This window comes from Trypanosoma cruzi, genomic scaffold (genome assembly GCF_000209065.1).
Source record: "Trypanosoma cruzi strain CL Brener 1047053516661 genomic scaffold, whole genome shotgun sequence".
Taxonomy (NCBI): domain Eukaryota; phylum Euglenozoa; class Kinetoplastea; order Trypanosomatida; family Trypanosomatidae; genus Trypanosoma; species Trypanosoma cruzi.
In genome coordinates this window covers 65,272-75,651 of record NW_001849508.1, presented here as the reverse complement: position 1 = coordinate 75,651, position 10,380 = coordinate 65,272, and the positions used below count along the sequence as shown (strand labels likewise).

Below are 10,380 nucleotides of genomic sequence, written 5' to 3'. Positions count from 1 at the left end.
CCGCCACCCCCCCCCCCGTTCCACTTTCCTGTTGTCCCATCTTTTGTTTTTTGTTTTTTGTTTTGTTTTTTTGTCTTTGTCTTTGTCTTTTGTTCCGGGAAAAGACGCTTCAGTTGTTTTTGGCCGACACGTCCCTCTGCGTTTTGTGTGTCCGCGAGAACATCCCCGTTTGGCCTTTTGCTTTGCTTCTCTCCGGCCCACAGCGGGGGCCATCGCGGATTTTTTTTTTTTCTTCCACGCGGCCCGCTCCACTCCTCCCCTGTCTGCACGACGAACTGTTCGAAACGGGGGATTTGTGGCTGATGACGGGAGCGCCATGAAAACATCGTAAAAAAAAAAAAGGAGAGAGCGAGAGAGCGAGAGAAATAACAGAAAAAAAAAAGGCTTCAGCGGAAGGCCTATTTTTATTTTTATTTTTGGTTTTTTGTTTTTGTTTTTTTACCGACTTTTATTTCTTTCATTTTTTTTTTTTTTTCGGTGTGATGAAGCAAAGGGAGAGAGGTGAAGGGGAAGGGAAGCATAAATATTGACTGGTATATTCCCATAAGTGGAGAAAATCTTTTTTTTTTTTTTTTGTTGTTGTTGTTGTTTTGCTCCTCTCTTTTTCACTCACGCAGAAAAAAAAAAAAAAAAAAAAAAAAACTTCGTATGACTTGTTTCTTCAGGAACTTATTTATTGATAATTATTTATATTTATTGACACGTAAATGGGTGGCATTATGCCTCCCTATGCATGCGCATGTGCTGTAAATGCAAATAAGGAAGGACGGAGAGGGGGCGAGGGGCGGGGGAAAAGGGGAATTTGGTTTTATTTATTATTTTTGTCTGTTATTATTATTTTCTTTTTGTTGTTGTTGTTGTTTTTCATTTTTGATTTCTATTTTATTTATTTATTTATTATTATTATTATTATTATTATTATTATTATTATTGTAAATCACTGCTTTGCGATTGGTCTTAGCGGTTTTCTTAAAACCACCCATTACAGTGCGCAATAACATTGATGTATGCATCCATTATTATGTTTACATCACACATGTAAGCGGAAAAACATAAATAGGACGGTTTCTATTGGGCTTTAAGAGGCATGTGGAGGAGGGGGGCGTGAGCTTTTGTTTTTATTATTATTATTATTATTATTATTATTATTATTATTTTTCTTCTAATTCTATTTATTTATTTATTTATTTTTTTTTTTTTTTTTTGTGTGTGCGCATGTGCGTCATGTGCGTGCACTTCCAATTTCTTAAAATGCCCCCATACATTTCAGCAGTGCACGCGCAGGGAGCTCAAAAAGGAGAGCTGTGTGGGTTTGTTTCTTGGCACAAGAGGGGAGGAAAAGGGGGCAAATTTGTACTGTACGGATTTGCACGGAGGAGGATTGTGTGGACTTTACGAAAATAAAAGGGGGGCCGAAACGGAGAGATGTTGACGCCCTATCAGCTGGAACTCGTGGAGCAGGCTTTTCACTCCTTGGCTCCGAAGGGTGATGATGCTCTCCCCCGCATCGATGAGATATTCCGCGTCTTTGACGTCTCAATGCACCCGCGAGTGAAGGAGGGGGTCATGTCGCCAGGTGCTGTCCGGGAGATGCTGGCGTATCAGTTTGGTGAGAGTGAGAAGGAGCAGAACGGAGTCACGTTTGACGTGTTCATGCGCTTTCACGAGCGAATGGCTATGGAGGCGGTGAACGAGTGTGTTTCCGACACCGAGGGCTTCTTGACGGACACAATCAAGGGTGTGTGGCGCCTGCACGAGCTGCTGGAGCCCACGTTTATTCGCCCCGCCATTCCGATTGAGGGGTTCCCCAGCAACATTTACGCCACGCAGTTGATGTCGCTTGTGTGGCCGGATGAGAGCAAACCGCCGAGGTCTTACGTGCTACGTGTGATTCATGGCGTCGTGCAACCCCTTTTCTCGCGTGGTGATTTGCCACCGGAGCTTCGCGGGTTTTTTGCGTACCCGGCAGAACTGGCGGGCATGAAGCTCATTGAGGTTCCTGTACAAATATCCATGCAGCGCTGGTTAGACTTTGTCTGGGAGTACGCGGAAGGGAAATATGTGGCTGTACCAGGCATTATATCTGCTCGCGTCGATCTAGAGACCGTGCCGGAGTATCTGCGGAAGCTCATTATTGAGCCCAAGGTCGTGAAGCAGCTGCCATCTGTACAGTTTGTTTCGACAATAAAGGCGCTAAACCCAATGTACAAACGGACGAGCGACGGATACGGCTATGGTATACCGGAAGAAGTCAAGCGTGTGCATCGTTGGAAGTCTGAGACACATGACGGGACGGCGTGTGGACTGATTTACCACGGCCGCGTGGGCAAATTCACGAAGAAGCTCTACGGTCAGGCGCAGTCCCTGGCTGCAAGTGGAATCAATCTCTGATGTAAGTTTTCAATAATAATAAAAAAATATTTAGAAAATATGTTGTTTTTTTATGGAACACGCAGACTCTGTATTATATAGATACCCACGGGCGCAGTTGCTTTGAAAAAGAATCAGAGGCATTTATTTATGACGGGTGCACTTTCCTTTGCTTCTTTGCGCCTCCCTTCGCTTTTTTTGTTTTTTCCCCCATTTGCCTTCCTCTCTCTCTCTCTTTCTCTCTGTGGTGTCTACGTGTAACTGTGGTATGTTTTTTGTTGTTGTTGTTTTTGTTTTTTTGGCAGGGTTAGGGAGAACGGTGTGAGAATGAGCGGGGAAGTGAAGGAATTGGTGCACTGGCTGCGTAAGTGGGACCCCATCAACAGGAGTCTCCTTCACTTTGCCAATCACACTCACGCGCTGTACCCGTTTGAGATTTCTTGTAAAATTCTGCGGGCAGTGTCCTCGTCCTCAGTTTCTCTGGTTGGAGGGCATGAGGGCAGTGAGGCATCACCACAACCGGAGGAAACCGAAGGGGGAATGGTGTTGGCAGGAAATGCCGAGGAGGAGGCTTCGGCAGCCTTCACTGAGGCAGCGGATAGTAGCAACATATCGGTTTTGTACGCACGGGTGTATGATATGCTTTCCACCTTCGGCAAAGTAGAGTTCTGGTCGAACGCTGTCATTTTTCAGCACTTGCTTGTCTCGTCCCTTTTGGCGTGGGTGGCGCGGTTGTGTGCGAGCAGCGGCGATCGTCTGCATGCGTGCCCAGCCATATCCATTGAGGAGTTGACCCCGCAATTGCTCTGGTGGAAGTCCCATGAGTTGAGGGATGTTTGGGAAGAAGCGGTGAGAAACAACAGCAGACCGTGGACGGAGCTGGCGGGGCTGATGTCGACGGAGGCGGAGACGGATAGAAAGCGTTCTCGAGAGCGATCATTGGTCACAGTCACGTCGTGCGCATCATCATTGGAGTTGCGGCCGCATAAAGTTGGCGAAGGTGAGTGCAATTCCGGAGCAAGGCCTCATGGACAAGAGGAGCGGAAGAAAACGGAAGAGGAGGTGGAGGATATACTGGACCTACACAGTCTTGTCACCTTCGCCCTGCACTATTGTCGAATGCGGTGGATTCTGAAAGTTGTTTTTCTGCGCGTGGATGTTGAGATGAACGACATTGCATGGCGTATCATGCGAAGTTGTGTCCACGCAACACTGGAGCAGAATAGTACGATGATACGTAGAGTCCTGTGCCGCACGGTTGAATATTGTGTAAAGGGCTCTCAGAGTCCTGACGGCTTCAAGGCAGTGGAGCTGTCTCAGGTAGAAGGACAGGAGTGTTTCAATGACTTTTCCTCATCCTCAGTGTCACTGGATGCATTGAGGCGTTTAAGGAATCGTGAAATTTCGCTGGTCTGTCGAGTGTTTTCAATGTTGGATGAGTGTTGTGTTCATGATATTTCTCGCTTTGCTACCGATGGGGTCGTTCAGTTCAATCAACAGCACGGCTATGAACTGGCATGCCGCAACTTGGGACCTCTTGTTGTGTCCAATGGAAAAGACGAAAAGGAAAAAGTGCCAGCTCTTCAGGATGCCTTTGTAGCGTTGCAGAACTGCAACAATGGTTTCATGCGACTGCGCGCTGCTATGCTGCTTTACTTTGGCGGCACAACACATTACGTGGATGAGTTGTCAGGGCCTGGACGCGAAAGAGTGGCACAGGCGGAACGTGCATTCTCCGTTGGGTTCTGCCAAGGGGTCGTTCTGCTTCAATTTGTTGATGTGTGGACCCTACCTCTGTGGTTATGTGCGTGCGAGGAGGAACATGAACGGCGACTTTTTTCTGCTTCCCGACACGCGCGGTGGCTCAGCGTGGACGATATGTCTGAAGGACGCGACAGCTCCATTGTTTTTCGTTCCTTTAGTGAAGCAGTGTCGCAGCTGGGCGAGGTGGAGAACATCAAAAACAAGTACAGTTTACATATTAGTAGTTTGCCGCTGAGGCCGGGGCTTGAGACGCTGATCTTTTTTCTTAGCCCAGAGCCGAAGCTGCTCTCGGAGTTTGAAACGCGTTTTGCGGCATCTGTGCGCAGATATCTTGAGGAACTCCTTCAGAAGTCGCATACGAACGGAACACCACTGCGGGCTCTTCCGCGTGACGTTTACCAGCGCTGTGTGTTTCTCCTCCGTCTGACGAATCAGCTGCTGGAGGCGTCTGCCGCAGCCGGGTGTGAGGGGGCGCACGCAACATTGCGCGCAGTGCGGAGGGGCATGCAAACCTTCTTTGTGGAGCGTGAGCCGTGTGTAATACTCACCCTGGCAAGTGCTCTTCATGCCCAGGTGACTGGGAGGAATCCGCATGGGGGTTCAAATGGTGACGATGACAATAACATGCGTGGCTTTGGTGGCGCATATCTTGAGGTCCTTGACACAATTCTAGAGCTTGCCTCTCTTCTTCACTCGAAGGATCTTTTTGTGAATTGTTATTGTGGCCTGTTGGCAACCCGGCTTATGATGGCACAGCACGCGTTGACGTTGGATATCGACACGGAAGCCATTTCACGTATGGCAATACGTCTAGGGGATTCACTCGCGGCAGAACCCTTTGCGCTGCTCCGTGACGTCCGTGCTAGCATGACGGATCCACGCTGCATCACACCCGACACCGGGGGCGTGCAGCAGTCTGAGCTTCTTCGACACGTGCGAGTCCTCTGCAGAATCCGCTGGGAGAAGTACGCTCTTGTTACGGTGAGGCTGTCAGAGGTGCAGCGCTGCTTCGAGGAAGAGCAGTGGTTTGACGCGGGAATGTTGCACGCGATGCAGTCATTTGAGAAACGCTTTGACACCACCGAAGGCAGTGCGTCGGGAAACAATTTGAAACTGAATGCTTCCCTTTTGGGGAGTCGTGACGCCGGATTTTTTGGCGGTCGTGGGAGCCTTGGGAACGACGATGAAGAGGAGAGTCATGTGATTTCCCGGAATGATCACGTGTTGACTGCGGCTGGCGGTGGGGGTGGTGCAGGTGGTGATCGAAGCGCCGGGTCCTCCCGCAGTTCTCCTCTTGGGTCCGCCTCTCTCCCCGCGGCAGGAGGCGCGGTGCAGCGGCGGCGGCTCTCTTGGTCCCTTGGAAGTGGCGTGCTTACTGTGGTGTGCCACGCGGCGAGGGGGAGTCCGGGCGACGCTGCCTCGAGTGTGCAGCTGGTGATGCCGCCCGTCGGTCTGCTGCTGCTGCAGGCACTCGAGCGATACGGCGACTCCTCGACCACGGCGTCATTGTCAGGCCCCACTCGCTGCACGTTAGAATTTCTGCACGGCAAACTGCCTGTCGATGTGCCGAAGCCACTCCTCGCTGCCGTTTTGGGCGGACTTGTGCGGCACCGCATCGTGCGGCGAACCGTCCACGCCGGCAGCCACGGCAATGACGGTGGCGATGGCGATGGCGGTGGGTTCAGCACGTACGGTTTGCCGGCATCGTTTGAGGGCTGCAAGAAGCGGAAGGTCGTCATTGATGTTGAAAACGCGATGCACCACTGGGTGCCGTACTTGCAGGAGGGCCCGGATGACAGCAAGGCAATTGTCATGACGGTCGACGGCATTATTGACACGGAACGGCTGAGGAAGCTGGAGGCGGGCATCGTACGCATCATGAAGGAAAAACGTTCTCTTTCGCATTTCGATCTTTTTGCCTCCGTTGCAGAACTACTCATGACGCATTTTGTGGTCACGGCCCCGGTATTCAAGCGCTGCATGGCACGACTCATTGAACGGGAGTTTATTGCAAGGAGTGAACGAGACACGTATGTTTACGTTGCCTAAAGTACCTTTTTTGTTGTTGTTGTTGTTGTTGTTGTTGTTGTTGTTTTTCCACAGTACACATGCATTTGGCATACATGCTCTCTGTATATTTCTTCCTTTGTGATTGAGATATCCATATATATATATGCGTTTTTATTTGTGTTATTTACCAATAAAATTATGATGAAAGCAAGCGAGCCGAGCGAAAATGAGCGCACGGAAATATCCTATGAAATTACACAAAGAAGGAAAAGCAAAACAAGGAGGGAAGGGAGGAGGGTGTAGAAAAAAAGGTAAAAGAAAAATGTTTATTTGTTTATATTGGACGTTTTGCATTTGACGTATAATATTTGCATATGAACATCTTTTTATTTTTACGGCTAATTCCTATATTAGCAAAGAGGCATAATCCGATTTTTTTTCATGCGGTTTTGTGCGTGTCGTCATGTGTCATTTCTCTACCTTCCGCAGACGCATCCAGACGTCTACTCGTTATTTATTTATTTATTTATTTATTTATTTATTTATTTGTTTTTGTGTGCGTGTTGTTTTTTCTTATTTCTTCAGTCAACCCAATCGTACCAAATGACAATCCACCCCATCCTCCTGCCCCTCTTTTATCTGCTTGTTCCAAGTAATGCTAAGAAGGAAAAAAATGCTTCGAGACGAAGCGAAAATAAGTGCGGGATGACCCTCATGTTCGTTGGCTGCTGGTATGGGGAGGAGGAGGAGGAGGAGGAGGGGGTTGCCCCGCCGATTCCCGCGTGTGATCCCCCCACACACACACAGCGCTTACGAGCCCCGCGTGTCACCCTGCAGGCACACGTGGAAAAACGGCTGCCTCTCCCTTTTATGTGTTGGCTTTCTCTCCTCACCTCATTAGGAACACACGAAAAGCGGAAAGGGAATTTGGCTTTGTCCTTAATCTCATTTTTTTTTTGTTGTTGTTGTTGGTTTTGGTGTGTGTTTTCCTCTTGGCCAAGTTGCATATAAATTACAAGTGTGATATCGACTGCACATACCGCAAAAAAAAAAAAAAAAAAAAAATGAAGAGGGTTGGGATGTCTTCAGTGCCTCTTACAACTTATATCGAGCAATTGAAGGCCTTGGATGGCCTCCTGCAGGTTTCCGGGAAGCCGCAGAATCTGCGCATCGTTGGCGAGGAGCTCTACTGGCTGCAGGGCATCGAACAGGAGTTGTACGCCGTGAGTCTCGTGGATGAAAACGCAATTCCAAGGCGTGTCATTGCACCACCGGAAGATGCGGGGTGCGAGAGTACACCCACGAAGTCTCAGCCAAGGTCCAAGGAGGAGGAATTACTACGCGAACGGCTTCGCAGCCAAGTGAGCGGTATTAGTGGTTATCAAATTGTCCCCTCCGACGGCACCGTGTTTTACACCTCTGGCACGAGCATGTTCATGTACCGTCCGTCAAATGCCAGGCCTCCTTTGAATATTTTTGATTGCATCGACGAAGAGGAGTCTCGGCGCCACTTTGGCGATAGGAAGAGGCCGTTTCTCTGTCTCCAGCACCTCCAGTACCCTGAAAAGCCCGGAAGCACAGGGGGGAATGCCGGACGGTCACTCAACGTCATCAGCTTCGTGTATGGAAGTAACTTGTATATTGCAACTGTCGTGGAGCAGGATGATACACGTGCGGCTCCCATTCATGTCGAGGTGGAGTGTGTGACAAACTTTGGAGATGCATTGCATGAATGTGGAACAGCCGATTACATTATGCAAGAGGAGTTTGGTCGCTACACAGGACACTACGCCACGGAGAATTATGTATTGTTCAGTTACACCGATACATCCATGCTGAAAAACGTATCCCTCATCGACGGCAGTGACAAATCAAGTGTGGAGACGATGCCATATGCCTGGGTTGGGGATCCCAATGCTCGGACGTTGCTCGTCGTGTACGTGCGGGAAACCAAATGCTTCCGTGTGGTGCCAGAGAAATCAATCTCGGCAGTGGCACCGTGGGCAGAATACATGCCCCGCTTTGGATTCAAGGATGATGAGACGATTTATTTCTCATTGCTCAGTCGCACGCAGGAGCGGTACTGTGTCCTGTCATGCCTTATCGACTCCCTGCCGGAGGTGGACGTCACGGCGCTGTCGTCGTACTTCTTCACAGATCCTGCGAACAGGGACACAACGACACGAATAATGGTCTCGTTAACCACGGAGTGTGAGGAGCACATCCCGTGGGCGTGGGTGGACGTACCACGGGGTCCTCCCATTCTTTTTGGAAGCACCCACGACGTTCTTCTCCGCCATGCCACCGAAACAAAGACGGCAAATTGGCACATTTACGTGCGGGATCTGGCGGCGGACAGCAAGGAGGAATGGCGTCCACTGACAAAAGGAAACTGGAACGCAAAACCCGGCAGCTTACGGCTTCTGCAAGACCGTGTGGTATTCATGGCAAATGCGGACGGCAGGCTTGGTAATGCCCTTTACAGTGTTCCGCTGGGCTTCTCTTCCGTGGAACCCGCAACAGCCGCGCAACTCACACGATTGTCACCTTCTCACGAACACGTGTACAGTTTCACAGTTCGGAACGGCTACATCTGCTATGTTGCGAGCACAGCAGAGACACCCCCACAGTTGTACATTGCCTCGCTTCTTTCACCCGAATCACGGCGTCTCGTTCAAACAAAGGTTCAGGATAGCGACAAAAAAGGTGCTGTTGATGAAGGAAAAGGCACCCCAATTTCGTTTCTGCACAGTGATGACCTTATCAAGACCGAACTTGTCACCACCATCAGCCGACGCGGTGTTCCACTCAGTGGTCGATTGTTCAGGTCGCCCACCGCTGTCCCGGGCACGCCAGCTCCGCTAGCCATGTATGTTTACGGCGGACCACATGCCCAGCTGGTTTACGAAAATGACTACGAACTTATTTGCAAGCCACTTTTTCAGGTTATGGCAAAGAACGGCATCTCCGTCCTGGTTGCAGACGGGCAAATGAGTAATGCCAACGGTCTGGTGGATCTCCGTATCTGCAAGCATAACATGGGGAACTTTGAAACGTCAGACTACGTAGACCTTGCAAAACATGTCACAGCTTCTCCCCTCCAGCCGAGCGGTTTTATTGCCGATCCCACAAGAATTGCCATCTTTGGGTGGTCCTACGGAGGGTATGCAACGCTTCTGGCGATGTCACAGGCGTCCGATACATTTAAGATTGGCTTTGCCGGCGCTCCAGTGACTGATTGGACGCTTTACGACACGGGATACACAGAGCGATACATGGGTGAGCTTTATTCCAGTGATGCTGGCGCCGTGGAGGCCCAAAAGAGGAACGTCAAAAGCGCTGCGTACACAAAAAGTACAATTAGCCAATTTGTTACCGGCCTCCCGGATGATCTGAATCGCCTATTCATCGCCCATGGTCTTCTGGATGAGAATGTTCACTTCACCCACTCCTGCGCTCTCATCAACGCAATGGTTGCTGCGGGAAAGCCGTTCAGTATCCTCACTTACCCGGGTGAGCGTCATGGGCTTCGACAAAAAAAAGTCTCTCGTCTCCACCATGACGCGATGCTGATAAAAACACTGGTAGAAATGTTGTGAGATCCACCCACAACCTTACTTTGCTGCTTTGCACTCAGAGAGGCGGCTTCAAGTGATGCAATGGGTTGGCGTAGTTAGTAACAGCAAAAAGAGATCGAGACATGACCATGGCCGATTATTACCGCCAAAATATTTGGCCCCACACAAACCGTCAGTATCTGTCCTGCTGACCTTCTACCTCACCATCTTCTTAATCATCAACACTGCCATTACCTTCTTTTTTTCTTTTTTTTCTTTTTTTGTTTGCTTACATTTGCTTTTTTTACACCACGCTACTGTTCACGATCATGATGAAGTTGCCATTTTACTATTGGAAGACGAGTCTGAACCCTGATGCATCGCTGTTATACGGCACTGATCAATGCGACAGACAGGAGGAGCCCGTACCTGTCATGTCACACCCCTCAACACACCTCCCATCTTTCTGCGTGCCCACGCGGGCAGGAACGTGGCAGGCCGCAGAGGGTTGCCATTCATTCCTCGTGCGGTTCAACAACATGGTCCAAGAGAACGCGGTGTGCCGGCAGCACGTGATGAGGAGCTTCTTATGTATGTAACTCGGGAAATCTGAGTGTGCCACTGAAGAACCAACGGAGAAATCGTTAGATAGTGACGCTGATGCCGCCCAGCCCAACCG

General features: G+C 49.7%; 3 protein-coding genes and 3 non-coding genes across 6 annotated transcripts, besides 15 other annotated features; all 6 read left to right on the top strand.

Annotated features, from left to right (window-relative positions):
- Positions 1-10,380: a sequence feature (heterozygous, Esmeraldo-like haplotype).
- Positions 42-94: a microsatellite.
- Positions 402-438: a microsatellite.
- Positions 618-642: a microsatellite.
- Positions 670-698: a sequence feature (AT_rich).
- Positions 802-888: a sequence feature (T-rich).
- Positions 895-932: a microsatellite.
- Positions 1,119-1,156: a microsatellite.
- Positions 1,170-1,202: a microsatellite.
- Positions 1,426-2,391, top strand: Tc00.1047053503637.10 (hypothetical protein, conserved; the record flags this gene model as incomplete). Its single annotated transcript, XM_801293.1, has 1 exon — positions 1,426-2,391. The coding sequence occupies one exon, from the start codon at positions 1,426-1,428 to the stop codon at positions 2,389-2,391; it is 966 nt and encodes a 321-aa protein (XP_806386.1).
- Positions 2,403-2,432: a sequence feature (AT_rich).
- On the top strand, positions 2,698-6,183 carry Tc00.1047053503637.20 (hypothetical protein, conserved; the record flags this gene model as incomplete). Its single annotated transcript, XM_801294.1, has 1 exon — positions 2,698-6,183. The coding sequence occupies one exon, from the start codon at positions 2,698-2,700 to the stop codon at positions 6,181-6,183; it is 3,486 nt and encodes a 1,161-aa protein (XP_806387.1).
- Positions 6,194-6,228: a microsatellite.
- Positions 6,655-6,696: a microsatellite.
- Positions 6,882-6,907: a microsatellite.
- Positions 7,188-7,209: a microsatellite.
- Positions 7,209-9,743, top strand: Tc00.1047053503637.30 (dipeptidyl-peptidase 8-like serine peptidase, putative; the record flags this gene model as incomplete). Its single annotated transcript, XM_801295.1, has 1 exon — positions 7,209-9,743. The coding sequence occupies one exon, from the start codon at positions 7,209-7,211 to the stop codon at positions 9,741-9,743; it is 2,535 nt and encodes an 844-aa protein (XP_806388.1).
- Positions 9,958-10,007: a sequence feature (T-rich).
- Tc00.1047053503637.40 lies at positions 10,031-10,103 on the top strand. The gene has a single exon (XR_008255206.1). It is a non-coding gene; the product is annotated as a C/D small nucleolar RNA (snoRNA), TB10C1C4 (small nucleolar RNA).
- Positions 10,195-10,251, top strand: Tc00.1047053503637.50. The gene has a single exon (XR_008255207.1). It is a non-coding gene; the product is annotated as an H/ACA snoRNA, TC10C1H3 (small nucleolar RNA).
- Tc00.1047053503637.60 lies at positions 10,275-10,364 on the top strand. Its single transcript, XR_008255208.1, has one exon. It is a non-coding gene; the product is annotated as a C/D small nucleolar RNA (snoRNA), TB10C1C1 (small nucleolar RNA).